Source organism: Leucopleurus acutus (assembly GCF_964270905.1).
Source record: "Leucopleurus acutus genome assembly, chromosome: 19".
NCBI lineage: Eukaryota > Metazoa > Chordata > Mammalia > Artiodactyla > Delphinidae > Leucopleurus > Leucopleurus acutus.
In genome coordinates this window covers 48821788-48844298 of record NC_139161.1, presented here as the reverse complement: position 1 = coordinate 48844298, position 22511 = coordinate 48821788, and the positions used below count along the sequence as shown (strand labels likewise).

The window sequence follows — 22511 nt, the reverse complement described above, 5'->3', positions numbered from 1 at the left end:
CTTACTCAGAAAGCAAAAGAGTCTGGCAGAGAGTTTACATTATCGGGTTTGAAACCATAGGTTTAAACCATAATTTCAGTAATTACTAGGCTGAGAACTTGATTTTGATGTTGATACAATACAAGGTATAAATTTCTTTCTTTGAAGGTTTAGTCGAACAACTTCATGTTGTAAAGTTGGAGCGCTAAAGAAAAAATTATAGACTTTGATATCGAAGGAAATGAAGAGAAACATAAATGAAAATTCAACTCGAAATACAGCAGGTATTGACTTTTATTTTAAAAATTTCTATAGTTTGTATATACTATGTAAACCTTGTATAGTATATAGATGCAACATTTTGGAAGGAACTTTTAAAAAGAATGAACATATAGTCTAGCCTCTTTACTTTTTAGGTCGAAGGAAGTAAAATAACTTAAGACGAAACACTTAGTGGCTTAGGTGGAAGTAAAATCAGACTTTCCTGGATTTACTCTTGTATTCTTTCTACAAATCCCATGTGCTTGAGTTGTTTTGTGCTTTGTAAGCTGAAAATCATGAAATTAATAACATTTTAATTTTTATTTGTGACTATTTAAAATATTTTCAGAAGTGCTTCTGTTTCCCTAATAGCTTCCCCTGCCATTTCTGCTTTCCCAATTTGTTAGTATAAGAACAGAGGGCAAGAATGAAGAGAACCAAAGGAATGATGATAATGCACAATGAAGATAATAATAGCTGTTATTTATGGGGGGTGTACTGTATTCTGGGCATTTAATTTTATGTTAATTTATTTACTCTGAGAGAGTTATTATTGTCATCCCTGTTTTCTAGATGAGAAACAAAGGCACAAAGAGGTTAAATAAGTAATTTATGAAGTGGAAGAGCCAGGATTTGAACCTAGACTCCATTCTTTTAATCACTATATTATTCTGCCTCTCACTATATGCCATATTGGCACAATGAGTTTAAGGAAATAGCCGTAGTTTGTACTTTAAATTTTAATTGAAACATGCTTTGAAGTTGTAATTCAAATGCAGACAGTCTGAGCCCACATCATTTTCCCAGCTGTTCATCAGACAGTTACCAGAATCTATATGCTCATGTAAGTGTAAGTGTTGATGGACCAACTAGAGTATGGTATAGTGGCAAGATATCTGAACTAAGAGTTAGGAAGTGTGGGCCCTATCTAGGTTCTTTCACTGTGGCAATGTGTAAGCTTTTTCTTTTTCCTCTGAGATCCCTTCTGGTTTTAGTGTTCTGACTTTTGACCTGACTTGAGATCCCAGGCCCCTCAACTGGAGGGTTTGGAGTAGTATTTATTCTCATTTGGATTTATTACTATCACTCTAAGGCATTCTCAAAATGATCCACAGAAAATATGCATTACAGACGCCTGGAGTTCTTGTTGAAATTGCAGAGTTTTGGTTCCCAAAGCAAGTCGATTGAAATAAAATCTATGAGGGTGGGGTCTAAAAACTGGCATGTTAAGCATAACCACAGATAAATCTTAGTCAAAGTAGAGTTTGAGAACCATGGCCTTAAAGGGTATGCTACCATAGAGAGTGGTTAGAGTTTTGGAAAGCAAAATGGGTCAAATTTTGGTTCTCCCTTACCTCTATTGTACTTGAAGTGCCCCTCCAGTTGATATGGTGATAAGCAAGCACAGGAGGGAAGTAAGGAAAACAAAAAGTGGATTTGGAAAGGGTAGGGGGATGAGGGAGGAGATGGGAATTACTGCCAAACAAGAGGAATTAAGGCAGTGTCAACATAGAACAAGAAAGGAGTTTTTAGACAAATAAGGCTATTCGGGATCTTAAAAAGAGTGTAAAAAAATTCCAAATCTATAGAAATGTATCTGTAATAAATATAAAATTAATGTATAGAAGCAGACAAATTCAAATCGTGAATTATTATATACTAGTAATTAGTCTATAACTAGATCTGACTATTTGCCTATTATGTACTTATTTATCGGTACATTCAATTTAGGCTGTTTGCCTGTACCACTGTTCAATCAGAAAAAGAGGAATAGACAGCCATTAACATCCAATCCACTTAAAAATGATCCAGGTATCAGTACTGCTTCTGACAGTTATGATTTCCCTCCTCTACCAACAGGTAAGAAAATAAGGTGAAAATTTTCAGAAAATAAGAAATAGGATTATAGAAAATTACCATTTCTATTTTATTATAATGGAAATAGAAAGTTTATTTTTTTCTTCTTTCCACTCTCCAATTATAGGGATTACTTGGTTCTTTCTGAACATTCCAGTATAGTAGTTTGAGTTTCCTTGTCTACAAGAGTGTCTTAGCATTTAAATGGAGTATCTTAAATCTGGAGCCTTTGTTCTAATGAAGTAGTAACCTATATTGTAAAGGTTTTTTTTCTCTTTCAAAACACGTATAGATATTGTGACTTAAACATTTGGTGATAAAGAATGGAGAAACTCAAGTTCCTTGAGTTATAAAAATTTGGTGATAGTTGGTGATAAAGAATGGAGAAACTCAAGGATAAGTGTGAATGGGAACACGGGAAAAATGGAAGAAAGTAGACCTTAGGAAGGGTAGAAGCCCAGGAATTTCTAGTGCTTGCCCCTAGTCTTTTTTCTCTTCTTACATAATTTTTGCCATTTTTCATTTATTGGCTTTTCACTCTTTCATCCCATTGGCTTCCTTATAGCTTCGACTGGCGTGTGAACTAAATTGCTTTTGCTTGGTGTTAACATAACCTTTTAGTTCTAGTTCTCAGGGTCCATCATTGGCTGCCCTCTGTTTCTCTTGATTCAAAATCTAGAGACAGAGAGCCTCTGCTTCAGCTCATATTAAATGAGGTCACTGAAATCCTAATTTATCTTTATGGTTAGCCTCTCATATCTGAAACAATTAGCTGTGGTGGTTTGTGCTGAAAGGTCTTAATGTTTGCTTACTTTCTACTTCTCTATGGAAGAAGGCATGGACAGGCAGACAGTCTGAAATATACTTGGTACATGCTGGTTATATACATTGACATTTTTGGGGGGCACACTTAAAAATCTTTAATAGGATTTTATGCAACTAGAATTTAAAAATCCTTGTGCAACCATAGACCTTAATCTACTTTTACATCTATAGTTATTTTGTTTTCTTCCACATTTCATTTGAGGAATTGGAAGTATGAATTTCATATTATTCTCATTTTTATGGATAAAAAATTAAAAATTCACATGGATATGCGTAAGTGGACATCTTCTGTCATTTAAAAAGTTCTCTACTATTTAAAATATTTTTATAAGTAGCATGAATGATAGATGATCTTGAAAAATCACAATTTGAGTTGTTCCATAGGGAAGTGTGCATTCTCCTAAGTACTGAACTTTTCAAACTCTGACCAAGATTACTATCTGTCAGAGATATAACAAGATTCTTATATTGGGCAAGAGATAGGACTAGATCAGTGTTTTTCAAATTTTTTTTCTTGATCCATTAGTAGGTTAGGAAATAACCAACCTTTTAAAAAATAAATAGAAGAGAATAAAATAGAAAAGAATAGAATAGAAAGTGTCAGTATATCATATAGTAAGAATAAGAATTGATAGTAAAATTGTTATATTCTCCCTCAGACACACACGTGCGCGCATACACATGCACACCATGCCTGTATATATTCCGGGTTTCGATGTATTTCTTGCTGTGGGTTGGGATTAAGAAACATTGATTACACTGAATTTATGTTACAAAATACAAGGTGCTATACTAGGATTGACTGTGGAAGAGATACAGATTAAACTATTACCTTGCTTAGAATACAGTGGGAAAGAAAGACATCTAAAAAATTAATAAGGCAGCCTATGACAAATTCCACAACAAAGTACTATTGAAGAACATGTCCATATATTCAAGTCCTTTTCTCCTTCAAACTTTCAACTGCCTCCCCCCATATATTAAATAAATATGAAAGAATTATTTCAAAAAATGCTCCCTATCTTACTCTTACCTATATTACTTGTATCTTTTGAGATTGGGCCTGGGAAGCTATGAATCCAGAGCTGCCTCCTTTAACGAAAACAGTGAACACAGGGTATGTGGAAAAATATATACCAATGAATGTATGTGTCTGTTACAGACTGATGTTATTCTTCTATATATATTTTATATTTTTATATTTCTCAATCGGGGAACAAATTATTAATAGTTAATAAGACGTATTTCCTTGAAAGGCAAATACCACATTCAGTTTCTCATCCCCTGAGAAGTCAAGATTCTGTGTCTAAATCTATTCAATTAAATGCTGAAAGAAGCAAGAGTGGTTGGAGGTGAGTCTACTTATGATTTTTCTTACTCTATTCATACTTCTCCTTCCCATCTCCTCCTTTAGTCCCTTCCCTCCTCCTCTATCTATTCTTCCTTTTTTAAACAGAATTATATTTAGGAAATTTATATACTTAATAACTAACTATAGTGATATTAGCTGTGTTTTATAAAAGAAGAGAACATGCCATATATAACTTTAAAAATAGGTAAATTTGGCAGTGATTATATTTTCAAAGAATACTTCATGTTATAATGAAATTTTTGTAAATATCACCATGAATTTATGATTTTGCTGTGGATTATTAATGATCTAATTGACAATAGTTAAAGAGTCAAGAATAACTGTATCTAAGTGTACTACCAACTGTAAAATAGATAGCTAGTAGGAAGCAGGCGCATAGCACATGGATATCAGTTCGGTGCTTTGTGACCACCTAGAGGGGTGGGATAGGGAGGGTGGGAGGGAGATACAAGAGGGAGGAGATATGGGGATATATGTATATGTATAGCTGATTCACTTTGTTATAAAGCAGAAACTAACACACCATTGTAAAGCAATTATACTCCAATAAAGATGTTAAAAAAAATAAATGAAAAAAAAATGTCGGATATATTTAGGTATTGAGAACCAAATAGAATGCTGAGCCTTACCCCAGTAAGATAATCAGCTCCAAGGTAAATAGGATGGAATAAGAAAGAAAGACAGAGAATGAAATCATAAGCATATGTTAAGATGGTGAGGGTAGGGCTTCCCTGGTGGCGCAGTGGTTAAGAGTCCGCCTGTCAATGCTAGGAGATGCGGGTTCAAGCCCTGGCCCGGGAGGATCCCACATGCCGCGGAGCAACTAAGCCCGTGCGCCACAACTACTGAGCCTGCGCTCAGGAGCCCGCGAGCCACAACTACTGAAGCCCTCACGCCCAGAGCCTGTGCTCCGCAACAAGAGAAGCCACGACAATGAGAGGCCCGCACACCGCAACGAAGAGTAGCCCCCGCTCACCACAACTAGAGAAAGCCTGCGCACAGCAACGAAGACCCAACGCAGCCAAAAACAAATAAATTTATTTAAAAAAAAAAAAAAAGATGGTGAGGGTACTTTTGGGTCATTGCCAGAAATATCTTAAGTTTAATGTCTAAATAATACGAAAAAAATGAATAGATAAAGGACATGGATTATTTTTTTTAGGTTGGACTTTAGTATTTTTGGGTAAGTGGCAAACTACTGAAAGAAATAATTTTGGAAACAAAGTATTGGAAAACAACCCCAACCCCAGATCATATATCAGTCATTGGTTAGTGCTTTGTTATGTTATTTTAATGATCCTTAAAACAACCCTGTGAAGTTAACATAACCTTCACTTTTTTTTTTTTTTTTTTGCGGTAAGCGGTCTTCTCACTGTTGTGGCCTCTCCCGTTGCGGAGCACAGGCTCCGGACGCGCAGGCTCAGCGGCCATGGCTCACGGACCCAGCCGCTCCGCGGCATGTGGGATCTTCCCGGAACGGGGCACGAACCTACGTCCCCTGCATTGGCAGGCGGACTCGCAACCACTGCGCCACCAGGGAAGCCCTAACCTTCACTTTTAGTAGATGAAGATACCATATTTTTTAAAAAGGGGGAAACTTTTAATAAAGGGGTTCATACAACAAAACAGTATTTTTATTTTTAAAAATTTAGTATTGTTTTTATTACTCATGCTAGTTTCCTCAGGACCAGTCAGTTCTTTCTTCAGTACCACTGCTTCAAACTAGGCCTATTCAGTGGTTTGAGATGGTCCTCGGAGGCATAGTTCCAGCTGCAAGTGCTAGGAGAAAATGCATTCTGATAGACATTAGAGAATTAGGTAACGGATTGTAATATGGATAGGCAGCCAGTATTGGATATTCCAATTTAAAATAATAAATGATCTGTCAGACAGTTGGAATATAACAACAGAAAATCCAGGAGCAGAAGACATTTGAAAACCCAAGTAGGCAGTTAGTAATCTGCTGAAGATCTTTTAACTGGTTCTATGCTTAGGTTTAGAATCTAGGCTAACATTGCAAGATTTAGCAAATAAAAATATAGGATGCCCAGTAAAATTTGAATTTCAGATAACGGACAAATAATTTTTTAGTATATGTCACATGTAATATTTGGGACATAATTATACTAAAATCTTATTTGTTATTTATTTGAAATTCAAATTTAACTGGGCATCCTGTATTTTACCTGATAACCCTTGTCTAGAATCTCTTGAAACATGGAATTTGCAAGAGCAATGTAGACTCCTATTCTTATAGGTATTAAGCTATTAGACAAGTTGTCAAGATAGGTTTAGTTTACCAGAATTAGTATACTAGACAATAAGCAAGGTGAACTGATTTAACATCTTCAAGCTTTCATACTAAAGCTCCTATAATTAAATAACTGGTCTTAGAGAAATTGGGATTGCACTTGATGGTTAAGAAATCTCAGTTGAGGAGAGGTGAAGACTTTAGAAACTGGAAATTGGGCACAACCTGGCAAATAGGTTTAGATAGATCAATAAATTGGTTTTTATAAATTTATTTATTTATTTTTGGCTGCATTGGGTCTTTGTTGCTGTGCGTGGGCTTTGTCTAGTTGCGGGGAGCAGGGGCTACTCTTGGTTGTGGTGCGTGGGCTTTTCATTGCAGTGGCTTCTCTTGTTGCGGAGCACGGGCTCTAGGCACGAGGACTTCAGTAGTTGTGATGCGTGGACTCAGTAGTTGTGGCTCACGGGCTCTAGAGCGCAGGCTCAGTAGTTGTGGCGTATGGGCTTAGTTGCTCCATGGTGTGTGGGATCTTCCCAGACCAGGGCTTGAATCTGTGTCCCCTGCATTGGCAGGTGGATTCTTAACCACTGCACCACCAGGAAAGCTCAATAAATTGCTTTTAAGGGAAGATAAAGTATTTTTTTTCTATAATAGCCTACTGTTCTTATTATAAAAATAATATAATCATTCTAGAAAAAAAAGTAAATGGAAGAAAGTTATTCATAGTCACACTGATCCAGAGATAGCCATTAATCAATTAATTAATTTTTAAACAGAAATATCAAGGCATTTCCCCAGGCTAGGAGCACCTCCTGAACGAAAACATTGGAGAAAGTTGCAGATGCATTGTTACCGATAAGGAGTTGTAAAGCTAAAAGAAACTTTCCTAAACTATGAAAATAAAAGTAATTTCCACAGCCATGAGGAAGGAAAAAATTATGTTTCTATTCTCTCTGTTGAATATAAAATTGTTGCCATATGAAGAGGTGATTAATGTAGGAAAAAATTTTATAGAGGTGTATTAGGCAGTTACTTAATGATAATAAGTTTTTCCTGGATATTGGGATGTTTGTGGTATTTATCAACTTAAAATAATTTTAAATTATTTGTGGTGATTTCTTTTCTCATTATTTTCATACTGAATTTTGTACCTAATTTACTTACGAAAGCTCCCTAAATTATATAAGCCTCAGGTCCCATATAATCTGGTCTAGGGAACTTAAACGTTTTCTTGGATTATTTTCCCTAACAAGGTATGGGTTGCATTGTTTGCCCGCTTGTGGTACTTGTGGTATTTTTAGGAAAATTATTCAGGAATAAGCATTTGTGACTTAGACTAGTTTTTCCCTGTGGAACTCTTAACTAGCCTGCTCAGAAATTATACTTTTGATTTTGGCCTCATTAACATCACGTTCTGATGAACTGGTACAGCTCACTTAGGTTAATGTAGCTAGTAAAATGCTGAAACATATTCATAAGTAGAGTTTTTAAGCTACACAGTAAAAGTACAAAATTTCTAATCAAACAGCTGTCTACCCTGCCTATATCTATTTTCCTTGTGATTTAAAATCACTGACGAGCAATAGTTTAACTTTTGAAAATTTTACTTTGTAGAAAATTTAAAAATAAATGTATAAAAAAGGAAGCAGGGAGTTCCCTGGTGGTCTGGTGATTAGGACTTGGTGCTTTCACTGCCGTGGCCCCTGAGGGTTCATAACCACTGTCATATAAAGGCTTGTATAATTTAGAAATATACTCTATGGCACTGGACTTTGAGTTGGGAGACTAGGATTCTCTGGGTTTTGGATTGTCAGTAACTTGCTATATGACTTTGGGCAAGTTACTTCCTCCTCAAGACTCAGTTTCCTCACCAAGAGAGGTATAATATAGGGTTGTTGTGATGATGCATTTGGAATTTCTAACTGTTTAGTAATTACAAAGTAGTTTATAAACCACAAATTACCACGTAAATGCAAATTTTCATTAATAATTTTCTTTCACTTAAGAAAAAGTATATAGAAACAAAATTAATACTAATTTAAAAAACAAAACTATTTCTGCTACAGAGACGGCAACAAAAATACCACTTTAAAAACTTGGGATAGAAATGATTTTAAGCCTCAGTGCAAAAGAACAAATCTAATGACAAATAATGGAATAAATTCATGTCCAGTGAATTTGGGAGCTCAACAATGGAAACATTTAAGAGTATCTGAATCTACTAACTTATCTCACCAAAGAGAAAGTGAAGTACTCACACAAACACATTCGTCAAAAATATCTGGCTCCACAATGAGAAGTCTAGACAAAAACAGTTCATTACAGGCATTTAAGCCCAGTTTTCAACAAAATCAATTTAAGAAAAAAATGTTGGATGGTTTTCCAGAAGAAAACACCCTCAAGGTAAACTTTTAAATATTATTTGCATTTTTGTATTTACATTAAAAAAATGAGATAAGTATTTAGAAAATTACAGAGATAAGAGCATTTGAAATCACTCCCCTGGTATGCATTACTTGATTAGCACAAATACCCAGTTCTGTTCGAGTAGGTATATGTTAGTGTCCAAAATATTTTCTTAGAGGTTGTGAATGGCTGCTGCTTTTCAGAGTTGCTTTAGAATTTCCTACCAGGTTCTGAATTTCACTGTTTGCTAATTATTGAGATGATGATAGTTTATCCATTGCTTGCAGCAATTCTTCAAGTTCTTCATATGCCACTCTTTTTTTTTTTTTAATAGGGGTCAGCAAACTTTTTCTGTAAAGGGTTAGATAGTAAATATTTTTGGCTTTATGGGCCATATTGTCTCTCTTGCAAGTATTCAACTATACCACTCAACTCTGCTGTTGTACCTTAAAAGCAGCCATAGATAATTCATAAATTAATTGGTGTGGCTGAGTTCCAATGAAAATTTACCCAAAAAACACAGCAGATTAGATTTGGCCTGCAGGCCGTAGTTTGCTGACTTCTGCTCTGTAATCTGGTCTTATTTACTTTTACAGCTTCGTATTCCATATTTCACTAATTCTTCAATGCTCCAGCCATTTCAGACTCTTCACAGTTCTCTAAACGCACTCTAATATGACTCTGCTTCGGTTTATATTCTTCCCCATACCTGTGCCTCAGCCTTATTTCCTCTCTCCACCTCTCATTCTAGTCATTCTTTGTAAATGTCTTTCATATATGTTCTGGCTGTTTGCTATCTTCCCTTGCTCGCCACCTGGTCTAATAGATTCTTTATCCTCTGCCCTTGTTTGTGTTCTGGAAGGCTGAATGGTCCTACATAGTGCATCATTCTGGGATCCATTAGCTGGCTTCTGTTAGGAGTCAGCCAGTGGGAGTGGAAGTCCCAGGCAGGACATCAAAGGGTAGAGAGAGAGGTTGGGTTGTCCCATCCCCCCCACCCACTTAAGTGTTGTGTCTCAGGTGGTAGCTGTGTCCCTGCATGATGTAGCCCCTCCGTAAGTCCAGATTTCACAGGCTTGGTAATTTTATTTCCTCCTCTGTCCTTTCAGCCTAGGAGTGGTAAAGTTTCTTATTGTTGTTAGTCTTTGAGTGCTTAAGTACCCTATGTTTATTCTGCCCATACACCTGTAAGCAGTTTTTTCAATAAGCCATCTGGGGTAAATTTTTTTTTCTGGAAATCTGACTAATATTGCATGTTCCACAGTGGTTCTCAACCTTGTTTCCTTGTACACAAGAATGATATGATAGTCACCTTAGTAACAGTGGCTCATTATGGCAGTAATCCTCAACAGGAAGCATTCATATCTTCGTTAGGTATGGGAAGAGGAGGGAAGGTAATTGTAGTTGGAAAAAAGTGTTCCATCAAGTGTTCCTGCATATGCCACTGCCCTCATGAAGGAAGGTGCCCCCTCCCCCCAAAATTAGTATCTTAGCACACTGTATTCTTAGTTGATCTTTTAAAATTTTAGTTAATTAGTTCAACTTTTATTTTTGTATGACCTTATGTCATCAGGCTTTCTTTTCCTCCCTCCCTCCCTCCCTCCCTGCCTTCCTTCCTCTTTCTTGTAGGCCTGCCTACTTTCTTGGCCTGAGGCATGCCAGTACTGGTCCAACAGGCTGGTGGGCAGGCCAGGTCCTGGTGCTCTGTGATTGCAATTAACCTCCCATTTGTGGGTTGCCCACCCTGGGGGTATGGGTCTTGACTATACCTTGTATCTTCCCTCCTACCAGTCTTGTTGTGGTTCTTTCTTTATATCTTCAGTTGTAGAATTTCTTATCTGCTAGTCTTCTGGTTTTTCTCATCAATAATTGCTCTGTAAATAGTTGTAATTTCGGTGTGCCCATGGGAGGAGGTGGGCTCAGGGTCTTCCTACTCTGCCATCTTGGCCATTCCACCCTTTTAGTTGATCTTTAAAAATGCCAAACACATTCCCATCTCAAGGTTTTTACACTTGCTGTTCACTCAGTCCTCACTCAACAACCTATTTAAAATAATAATCCCTGTCTCTTTTTATCCTTTTACCCTGTTTATTTTTTTTTAATGCATAGGATATAGCAATTCCTGACATTCTGTATTTATTTTCTGAATCCCCTATTAGACTGTACAGTCTCTGAAGGTAGATAGATTGTCTGTTTTGTTCAGTACTGTTTCCTCATTAGCTATGTTTGGCACATAGTAGGTGCCAATAAATACTTTTGGAATGAATGAATGAATGAATGTGTCTGGGTTCCCTCTCAGTGTGAGCACGTTAGGGAAAGGAATTGTGTTTTACTCACCTGTGTTTATCACAGGATTGGCACATGATGCTTTAAAAATATTCAAAGAATCGACAAATGAATGAGTGAATAAATGCCCATATAAAACAGAGATAAAAAGAAAAAAAATAATCCTCTTCTTGATTAATTTTCTCCAAGTGCATTCTAGTTTCTCCTCCTTTATAAAGTACTAATGATGCCTTTAATTTAGGGGAGTAACTGTACTAAAATTGTCAATAGTTCCTTTTACATATTTTACATAGTCTTTTAACATATTTTACACATTTGCCTATTATAAGGACCTAGAATCTTTACATAGAAAAGTGAATGAGTATGACGAAAAAAATGACAGGTTTTTCTAATGCCATGTTTTCATTTTTTCAGAAGGAAGCATCATTGTATCAGTTAAAGCTTAAGGAGAAAGAGAATTCTTTAAGAATTATATCTGCAGTTATTGAAAGCATGAAGTACTGGTGTGCACATGCACAGAAAACTGTACTTCTTTTTGAAATATTAGGTAGGTATACTACTTCAAAAATACTTCAGTAATACCATTTGGACAATAATTTTGAATGTTAATAGGAATACCTAGGGGATCTTAAAGAAAAATAACATTTTATAAAAGGAGATTACGGAAAAAAAAAAAAAAAGGAGATTACGGTTTATTAGGATTTTCTTCAGTTCCTGTATCTGTCATAGATTTGTGTGACATTAGATGTATTTGATTATTCATGGTAGAAGAATTCTAATTCATAATGTCAAAAATGGAAAGATTCTTAAAAGTAATCTAACCCAACCCTTGAGGTAGATGAGGAAGTGGGGCAAATAATTAAAATAGACTTGACTAAAAATCATAATGCTAGTTAGCAGCAGAAATGGATCTAGACCCCAAGTCTTCTTATTCTCAACAGAGTGTTCTTTCTACTATATTACACTAAATCCAGTAGTAATTTTGTATATAAGTTAAATTATAAATCAAATATTCTGAAAGAACATTTGTGAAGAATCCTTTACTGATATGAGTAAACACCCTACAATTAGCCTGTTTTCTAAATTAATATTTAAAAGGGAGGAGAGTTTTGTAAAATGTTTCTGGAATTTAATTTTACTTAGACTGAAGAGAGAAACAAGAAGTAGAGATTCAAAACATATTTATTTCCATAGGCTAAATAAAATATTTAATTTAAATTATGAAATATTTTAAACATACAGAAAAATACAGAGAATAAATATCCACCTACCTATTGTTATAGATATCTTTGAAAACTGCTATCCATTTTTCTTCTTCTCTAGAGATAATCACTATGGTATCTTTCCTTTCCATGCTTTTATAATTTTACTCTATACATCTGATTTCATAAATTTATATATATTTATTTACTGTTTTATGTGTTTTAAAATACAGAGTTTACATTTTCATCCAGCATTATGTTTTTGAGATTTAGCCATCTTTCTATCCTGTTAGTGTTGGCTTCATCCTGAGGCTCCAATTATGGTCTCTCAAGCAGCTTCTGACTCTTCCCTTATGACATTAAGAAGATTATCAAAATTCTCTATACCACACATTCTTCCTTATACCACAGTCACATTCTTTGATAGTTTCTTCTGGTTGCTCTTTCCCGGAAACTAGCAAATGACCCCTTGCATATCATCATTTCTGTCTGGGCAACAGGCCCATCACTGCAACCCTGAGCTCTGTAGCTGAGGAAGGGGGTACATTGACTGGCTTACATCAGTCTCAGGTTACTCCTGGGTCTAGGGGTGGGGACAAATCCCATCCAAATCATATGGCTAAGAATGGCATAGGAGAGATTTCCTAAAGGAAAATCTGGGTATTATTAGGGGAAATGGAGGCTGACCTCAAAGTAACAAATGTTCACTATCAGTACCTAATAGATGGTTATTAAAGGAATGAATAATGGTCTCATTTGATAGTAATTTCTTGAGATAAACATGAATTATCATTTGAATTTTATAGATGAAACAGATTTGAAAGAGGTTAAACAGTTGTTCGATTTAGTAAGTTGAAGAACTGAGACTCAATTGCATGACTTCTGATTCTAATTCAATGCTTTTTTTTCATTAAACCATGATGTTTATTTGTTATACTTGTGTATTTTGTTTACTGTAATGTAGTAGACTGGTCTGAGGATTTAACCACTCCATCAAACACATTCAAAGAAAAAAGCTTCAGATGGCCAGCTATTGTCAGTTGTATAAACTTTGTCATATAACCTGATCCTAGGTTGGAGAGGGCCAGAAATTTTGCTTTCCTTAGAATAAAAGTTTCAGAAATATCTTTCCCTCTTAAGATGTTTTCTTATCAATGTATAAACAAAACTATGAGAGGTTGGTGTGGGAATAGCTATTTAAATATCAACTTCTCTTTGTTAAACTTTATTTGCATTTTACCAACACTGATTTTTTCCCCCTCTATTTCAATGTTGCTTAGCTGTTCTCGATTCAGCTGTTACACCTGGCCCATATTGTTCAAAGACTTTTCTTCTGAGAGATGGGAAAAATACTCTGCCTTGTGTATTTTATGAAATAGTGAGTATCTGTTTAAGTATTCTTTGCAAAGCCTATGCCAACAAAAACATACAAATGCAGGCTATAATTCAACTGTAGTAGAAATTCTGTTAATGATTTAGTGGTACTTTCAACATTTTGTTTGGTTTTAATTATGATTTTAAAATTATTTATTTGTTCAACTAAAATGGAGGGCTGCTATATGCCAGGCGCTGTGCTAGATGCAGGGGATACAAAGTGGAATAAAAGTGGTAAATGGCTCTTTCTCTCAAAGAGTTTATAATCTCAGGTAGAAAGACGGAAACATAAATGTTACACTGTGGTATGATAAATGGTATGACAAGTGGTGTGTGCAGGGTGCTATAGAAGTAGATAGGGAGGATGGGTCAGATCAGGGGAAGATTTTTGAAGAATGTAGTCTTGTCTTAGATATTTAAGGTCTAATGAATTAAGCCAAAGTGTTGGGAGGTGGGGGAAGAGGTTGGAGGAACACAGTCTAAGGTGAGGGAGCAGCACGTGTAAAGACATGAAGCTCAGATAGAGCCTGGATTGTTCAGGAAACTGCAAGTAGTTTACAATTACCGGAGTGTAGAGTTAGTAAGTGATGGGGGTAAGGGTAGTGGTTATGAACTTGGGGGAATGCAGAGAGAGTGGGCTGGGACGTAGGGAAGAGCTTGGTAACAAAGGAGGCTGGAAACTTTATAAGACTTACATACTTTGTAAAATAGTTTGGCATTAATTCTGAAATTGGGCTTAATTCTGAAATCACACTTGGAGTCCAATTTGTACTCCACCATTTATTAGCTGTATGACCTTGAGTGAGCTCCTTAAACTTCTTGAGCATCAGTTTTTTAATCTGTAAATTGGGGAGACTAATTCCTACTTTGAAAGGTTGTTTTGGAGATTAGATAATAAAATATATGAATGTATTATAGCATCTGACACATAGCAGATGATCAAGAAATAGTAGCTGTCATGTTATTAATTTTTCTAATATCTTGAAAGCTTATTATTTTTCTTTAGTCTGATAAGTTTTAAAAAAACTTTTATTAAAATATAACACATACAGAAAAATGCACAAATCATAACTGTACAATTCTATGAAGGTATCACAAAGTGAACATTACCAAGGTTAAGAAATAGAACATTGCTATCACCCTAGCATCCTTGTGCCTCTTCCCATTCACTCCCTCTTGTTTTCTGCCTACAAGTAACCACTACTGTGACTTTTAATATCATAAATTAATTCTCCCTGTTTTTGAATTTTATATAAATAGTATCACGTGGTACGTCTTGTTTTATGTCTGGTTTCTTTCATTCAACACAACGTAAGATTCATCTGTGTTGTTGCATGTAGCTAAAGTTCATTTATTTATATTTCTATGTACAATATTCTTTTGTATGAATATATCACAATTTAGTTTTCTGTTCTACTGTTGGTGGGCATCTTGGTTGTTTCTTGGTTTTTTTTTTATTATGAATAATACTCTGTGAACATTCTTATATATGTCTCTTGTTGTGCACATGCATGCCTTTCTGTTGGGTATATACCTAGAAGTAAAATTCCTGAATTGTAGTGCATTTGTATGTTCTAATACAGTAGTTATTGCCAAAGAATTTTCCAAAGGGTTGTAACAGTTTACGTACTCACAATTAGCATAGGAGAGTTGTAGTTTCTCTGCATTCTTATCAACATTTAGTAGTCATTGTTTTTTATTTTAGCCATTCTAGTGGGTAAGTTTAGTGCTATCTCATTTCTCTCCAATTCCCTGGTGACTAATGAGGTTCAGCACTTTTGATGTTTACTGGCCAGTTAGATATCTTCTTTTGAAAAATCTGTTCAGGCTTCTTCTAATTTTTTTCTGTTGAATTATTTTTTTTCCTTATTGATTTATAGGAGTTTTTGAAAAAACTATTCTGAGTACAAGTTCTTTCTCTATTATGTACATTGCAAATATCTTCTCATACTCTGTGGTTTGCTTTTTCAGGCTTAGGAGTGGCTTCTGAGGAAAAGAAAATCTTCACTTTAATATGGTCCTTTAGCAATTATCAACATTTTCCTTTATAGTTAGTGCTTTTTATGACTGTTTAGCGAAAGAAATCTCAGAATAATTTATTCATGACTGAGAGGATTTGGAGCTGGCTGGTCTTTTTCTGGCTTACTAGTCCCATTAGGGCACAACCCTTTTGAGTCTCCCAACCCTAAGCCTGGGGTGGGGGCGGGGTGGTTACCAGAATCTCTTTTCTTTGGGGGACCCTGGAGTCCATTTTTTCTCTAGCCCTATGAGCTGTCAGAAGCTCTGCTAAGTCTCTTAAGACTCTCAAATTGCCTTGACTGTAATTAGCAGATACCTCAGGGGGTAAAGCATCCCCAAATATCAGGCCCCGTTCTGAACTCCTATCCTCTCTCAGATGGGGTCTCTGTAACTCCTCACTGCCTTTTATCTCTCTGGTGTCTATGAGGATATTTTTAAATAAATATTCTATCCAGGTGTTCTAGTTGTTTTCAGTGGGAAAGTTGGTCTGAACTACCTGGTCTGTCATCTACTGAAAGTAGAACTCTGGAAGTCTAATAGAAGTGAATATTCATGTGCCATTATATTGGGAATTATTCAGTCTTTTAAGAAGAAGCAGCTCACTAGCTTGTAAGAAGCCCTACCCAAGTGAAGGTCTTCTGTGTCAGGGCACCCATTTACGACTAACTATTATGGTCTTGTTGCAGTGGGGCCCTAAATGAGGTAAGGGAATTACAGCATTTTGGAGTGATTCATATTTAGTTGATCATATTATTTAAAAAACTGAAATTCAAATGAAGTAATAAATAACTTTATTGATATTTATTTTTTTAAAAACAGGATCGTGAACTTCCAAGACTGATTAGAGGCCGAGTTCATAGGTGTGTTGGAAACTATGACCAGAAAAAGAATATTTTTAAATGTGTTTCTGTCAGACCAGCATCTGTTTCTGAACAAAAAACTTTCCAAGCATTTGTTAAAATTGTAGATGCTGAAATGAGATATTATACTAAAGTAATGAGTGAAATTTAAGTAGTGATGAAGTTTAAATAGTATAAATTAAGCATTTTTCTGTTCTTGTTTAAATTACCATCTCCATGGTTTTATGGCTACTGTTCTTCTGTATTTCACTTGTTGAATTAAAATATTTAAATCCTTTTAATGTGGAAAGAATTTTTGAAAAATAATTTTACTGTTATTATAAAAATGGTGCATTTGCTAAAACTAAAAAACCATTTCAGATAAAAATGCTCAATATAATAAGAATAGGCACATACTTATTTAACATGGGATAATAGTACATTTGAGTCAGCCTAAAAGCCAACATCAAGCTTAATGGGGAAATATAGAGACATTCACACTAAAGTCAGGAACAAGGTCAGGGTGCCCTATACTGGAGCTCCTAGTCCATGCAGTTCATTTAATTACTTCAGATATTTAGTGGGCATATGCTCTGTGCCAAGCACTATTTCATGTGCTTGTTTGTTAACAAAGCAGGTTACAAAGTAACAAAAATCTCTGAATTTATGGTATTTATATTCTGGGACCCATAGAATACATTAGACAAAAGAGAAATATTTGGGGTATAATGATTACTGCTATTGGTAGATGATATAATTGCATATATGGGAAACCTAAGAAAATCAACCAAGAAACTACTGTAAAATGAGATAATTTGGTAAAGGCACTAAAATAGAAAACTATTTTAATATGCAGAAATCATCAGTAGGTGTTATTTATATGACCCAAACCATTAGAGTGTGAAATGGATAAAGATATCATTTAAAAAAATATCTAAGACTAACCAATACTAAGTGATAAATGTGGAAAGTATATGAACGAAACTTTAAAATACATACTAATGAAGGACACAAAAGAAGACTTGGACAGATGGAAAAATAAATCATTTTCTTTGATAGGAAGACAAAGATGTTGATTTTTCTAAAATTAATTTATAACATAATTTCTTTCTCTCTTTATGTATACAAACCACACACACACACATTAACCAAATGAATACTAAAGCTTATAGATATCAAAAAATGAGAATAGTCAGGAAAACTCTGAAAAAGAACAATAGAGGATAGTTTTATCGAATATTATAAAGCCTTAAACATATATTATTATTGTTGCATAACCAATTACCCACCAAATTAGTGGCTTTAAATGACAAACATTTATTATCTCTCACAGTTTCAGTGGGCCAGGATTTCATAAGTGGACTGGCTAGGCAGCTCTGGCTTGGGATCTACTAGGAGGACTCACCTCCAGGGTGGCTGATACACATGATTGCCAAGTGGGTGCTTTCTGCTGGGAGGAGGATTCAGTGTCTTACTATGTGGGCCTTTCCAAAGGGCTGCCTAAGTGTCCTCATGACATGGTAGCTAGCTTCCCCTAGAGCAAGTAATCCAATAGTGAGTTAGCTAGGTAGAGCTATCCTTTATATGACCTAGCCTAGGAAGTCACATAGCATCACCTCCACTACATTCTGTTTGCTGGAAGTGAGTCATTAAGTATGGACCACATTTAGGAGGGAAATTAGGCTCCACCATTTGAAGGAAAGAGTGTCAAAGTAATGGCAGGCATTAAAAAATTAAATACATATTATGAAGGCATATTTATTCATGTAAAATATGGTACTGGTTCATGAATAGACAGGACAATAAAACAGAATTTAAAGTACAAAAATAGGGACTTCCCTGGTGGTCCAGTGGTTAAGACTCCATGCTTCCAATGCAGGGGGCCCGGGTTCTATCCCTGGTCCAGGAACTAGATCTCACGTGCTGCAACTAAGACCCGGTGCAACCAAATAAATAAATAATTAATTAACTTTAAAAAGTACAGGTCTTCCCTGGTGGCGCAGTGGTTGAGAGTCTGCCTGCCGATGCAGGGGACACGGGTTCGTGTCCCGGTCCAGGAAGATCCCACATGCCACGGAGCAGCTGGGCCCGTGAGCCATGGCTGCTGAGCCTGCGCGTCTGGAGCCTGTGCCCCACAACGGGAGAGGCCACAACAGTGAGAGGCCCGCGTACCGCAAAAAAAAAAAAAAAAAAAAAAACAAATTTATAATAACTTTCTAATATCTATCATTTGCATTTGCCAACATTCACTTAACCACTGGGTATTTAGTTTCCAATTTATCACCATTGTAAATAATAGTGCAACCAAGTCTCTACATCTCTGATTTTTGTCTTATATCCTGAGTAGTTTCTAGCCCCAATTTGTGCAATGATCTTGTCTAATACATTGATATTCTATTACATTCTCAAGACTAGATTCCTTGTTACCTCATGACAAAATTAAAAATTACTTATATTTTTACTTATATTTTTATATACCTGTCTCCGGACGCGCAGGCTCAGCGGCCATGGCTCACGGGCCTAGCCGCTCCGCGGCATGTGGGGTCTTCCCAGACCGGGGCACGAACACGTGTCCCCTGCATCGGCAGGCGGACTCTCAACCACTGCGCCACCAGGGAAGCCCCCTTGTATTTGTTTTTAATTGATTGTAGAAGTTTGGGATATATTTTGGATACTCCAGGATAGCTCTGTACGATGCCAATCTCTTAATTTGTAACTGTCTTTTCACTTTAAAAAAGTTACAAATTACTCATCTATGATGAGTAGAGATTTTAAATTTTAATGCAGGCAAATCTAGCAGTCTTAAAAATGATTAATGCTTTTTTGGACTTTAAGAATGATTGAAGGAAACCATAAACAAGACGAAAAGACAACCTTCAGAATGGGAGAAAATATTTGCAAATGAAGCAACTGACAAAGGATTAATCTCCAAAATTTACAAGCAGCTCATGCAGCTCAATATCAAAAAAACACCCCAATCCAAAAATGGGCAGAAGACCTAAATAGACATTTCTCCAAATAAGATATACACATTGCCAGCAAACGCATGAAAGAATGCTCAACATCATTAATCATTAGAGAAATGCAAATCAAAACTACAATGAAATATCAACTCACACCAGTCAGAATGGCCATCATCAAAAAATCTACAAACAATAAATACTGGAGAGGGTGTGGAGAAAAGGGAACCCTCTTGCACTGTTGGTGGGAATGTAAATTGATACAGCCACTATGGAGAACAGTATGGAGGTTCCTTAAAAAACTAAAAATAGAACTACCATATGACCCAGCAATCCCACTACTGGGCATATACTCTGAGAAAACCATACTTCAAAAAGAGTCTTGTACCTGCCGCGGAGCGACTGGGCCCGTGAGCCACAACTACTGAGCCTGCGCATCTGGAGCCTGTGCTCCGCAACAGGAGAGGCCGCGATAGTGAGAGGCCCGCGCACCGCGATGAAGAGTGGCCCCCGCTTGCCACAACTAGAGAAAGCCCTCGCACGGAAACGAAGACCCCACACAGCAAAAATAAAAAAATTAAATTAAAAAAAAAAAAAAAGAGTCACGTACCACAAGGTTCATTGCAGCTCTATTTACAACAGCCAGGACATGGAAGCAACCTAAGTGTCCATCAACAGATGAATGGATAAAGATGTGGCACATATATACAATGGAATATTACTCAGCCATAAAAAGAAACAAAATTGAGTTATTTGTAGTGAAGTGGATGGACCTAGAGTCTGCCATACAGAGTGAAGTAAGTCAGAAAGAGAAAAACAATACCATATGCTAACGCATATCTATGGAATCTTAAAAAAAAAAAATGGAACTGATGAACCTAGTGGCAGGGTGGGAATAAAGACGTAGACATAGAGAATGCACTTGAGGACACGGTGGAGCAGGGAGGGGGAAGCTGTGGCGAAGTGAGAATAGCATCGACATATATCACTACTGAATGTAAAATAGCTAGTGGGAAGCAGCAGCATAGCACAGAGAGATCACCTTGCAATGACCTAGAGAGGTGGGATAGGGAGGGTGGGAGGGAGGCTCAAGAGGAAGGGGATATGGAGATATATATATGCATATGGCTGGTTCACTTTGTTGTACAACAGAAACTAACGCAGTATTGTGAAGCAATTATACTCCAATAAAGATCTATTAAAAATAATAATAAAATCCTTATGATAACACATAAAAGGCACATTATTGGTTTTTTATTTAATTAATAAATACGTTTACAAATCACAAAAACCAAAGCTCTTGGGGGTCTTCAAAATTTTAAGAATGTAAATGTATCCTGAAACCAAAAGTTTGAGATATGTTGTCCTAAAATACAAACATACATGAAAATGATTCACATCAAATGGAAAATGGCTCCTTTGAGAAAGGAACTGGAATGTGCTTTAGTGGTATTTATAACATTTAAAATTTTTTTTGAGAGAGAAGTGACACAATAAGGTAACAAAATAATATAATTTAATTTTTGTAGAGAGTACATATGCATCTAAAATTATTCACCATATTATAGTGTATGCTTGAAATTATTCCTAATTAATTTTTTTAATTTTTAAATGATCTGAAAGTATGATTTGCCATTGGGTTTGATCAAAATGTGGGAAACACATGTATTTTCTCTCTAAACACAAAGAAGATCTGGATGATATATTTTTAATTTAAAAATAGTCTTTTGAAAGACTAGAAGGAAAAATGATCAGATACCAGAGGTGGAAAGTGAACCCTTAGCAGCAAGGAGTTGAACTGGTGGCCTCTGGGACTACTGGGAAGCTTAGGGGTTTGGGACTTTACCTCCCATCAAGCCAGGAGTTGAAGTCAGAGGACTCATCTCAGTGGGATGTAGGACTTCCTGTGCATGAAAAATAAAAGACCTGAATGGAACCTGGGAAGTTTCCACCCTCTGACCCAAAGTCATAGCTGGAAGTGAACTCCCTGTCCTCGAACCTTTCATATTTCACATCTCCTTATTCCTATGTGCCATGACTTAGGAAAAATCATCAGGCTGACCTTTTACCTCACTTCAGATGTTAGATCTGAACATTCTGCTACTTGGAACATTTATTCAATTTTTTTATTTTAACGATTACATTTTTCATTTGCAAGAACTCCAACTGGTTCTTTTACACAACTGTCCTTGTTTCATGGATTGCTACCCTGCGATATTTCTCTGAAGATACTCTTACAATTATCTGGAGGTCTTGTTCTTCCTCAGTTTGGTCTATTTCCTTGGGTGTAAGTTCTTCCTTTTGTTTAGTTCTCTATTCATCATCACACTTTCATGATTTTATGTTTTTGAAATAGCTGGTGATTCCTGATGTATGCACTTCTGTTTGTAGCTGAGATTCCCTATTTAACTATCCTTTGTCTCTGTATATCACTGGCTTGGGTGAGGGTGAAGTTAAAATGCATTCTGCACTGTTTTCGGTAAGAGTTAGGTCTAAATAAGAATTTTTACCAGGATAAGGGACTGCAGCAGCTGGTTCCTCTGGGTATGAGTGTTCCTTGTTTTCCCCAGATTTCACTAGCAACTCAGGGCACTTCTCTGTCTCCAACCTGACCTTCCATACTTTGTCCCTCCCACCTGCAGGCAAATAACCCCCTCACTGCTACCTGACCCAAAGGAGTTACACTATTGCTGCTCTCACTGCAGAACCACAATCACCCTGTCAGGCAGTCCTGGGTCCCTTCTTGCTCTAGAGTCCATCACTTCTGGGTGCAAGACACACCTCATACTGCACCCACCAGGTAAGTAGTATCCTGTAAACACAGGGAGGTGGGAGAGCATAGATAGGCAAACCAAACCAAGGGACAGAAGCCAAGGAGGA

General features: G+C 36.3%; 1 protein-coding gene across 3 annotated transcripts; it reads left to right on the top strand.

Annotated features, from left to right (window-relative positions):
* Positions 1-220: 220 nt before the first annotated feature.
* Positions 221-16843, top strand: SPATA22 (spermatogenesis associated 22; the record flags this gene model as incomplete). 3 transcript variants are annotated; one of them, XM_082860847.1, is made up of 8 exons in its annotated part: positions 221-263; positions 1972-2052; positions 3979-4039; positions 4179-4274; positions 8612-8948; positions 11655-11784; positions 13720-13817; positions 16652-16843. In XM_082860847.1, the coding sequence occupies 8 exons, from the start codon at positions 221-223 to the stop codon at positions 16841-16843; spliced, it is 1038 nt and encodes a 345-aa protein (XP_082716973.1). The 3 variants fall into 3 exon arrangements, with proteins under 3 accessions (XP_082716973.1, XP_082716972.1, XP_082716974.1); XM_082860846.1 differs by having other exon boundaries at positions 1972-2100; XM_082860848.1 differs by lacking the exon at positions 1972-2052.
* Positions 16844-22511: the final 5668 nt, after the last annotated feature.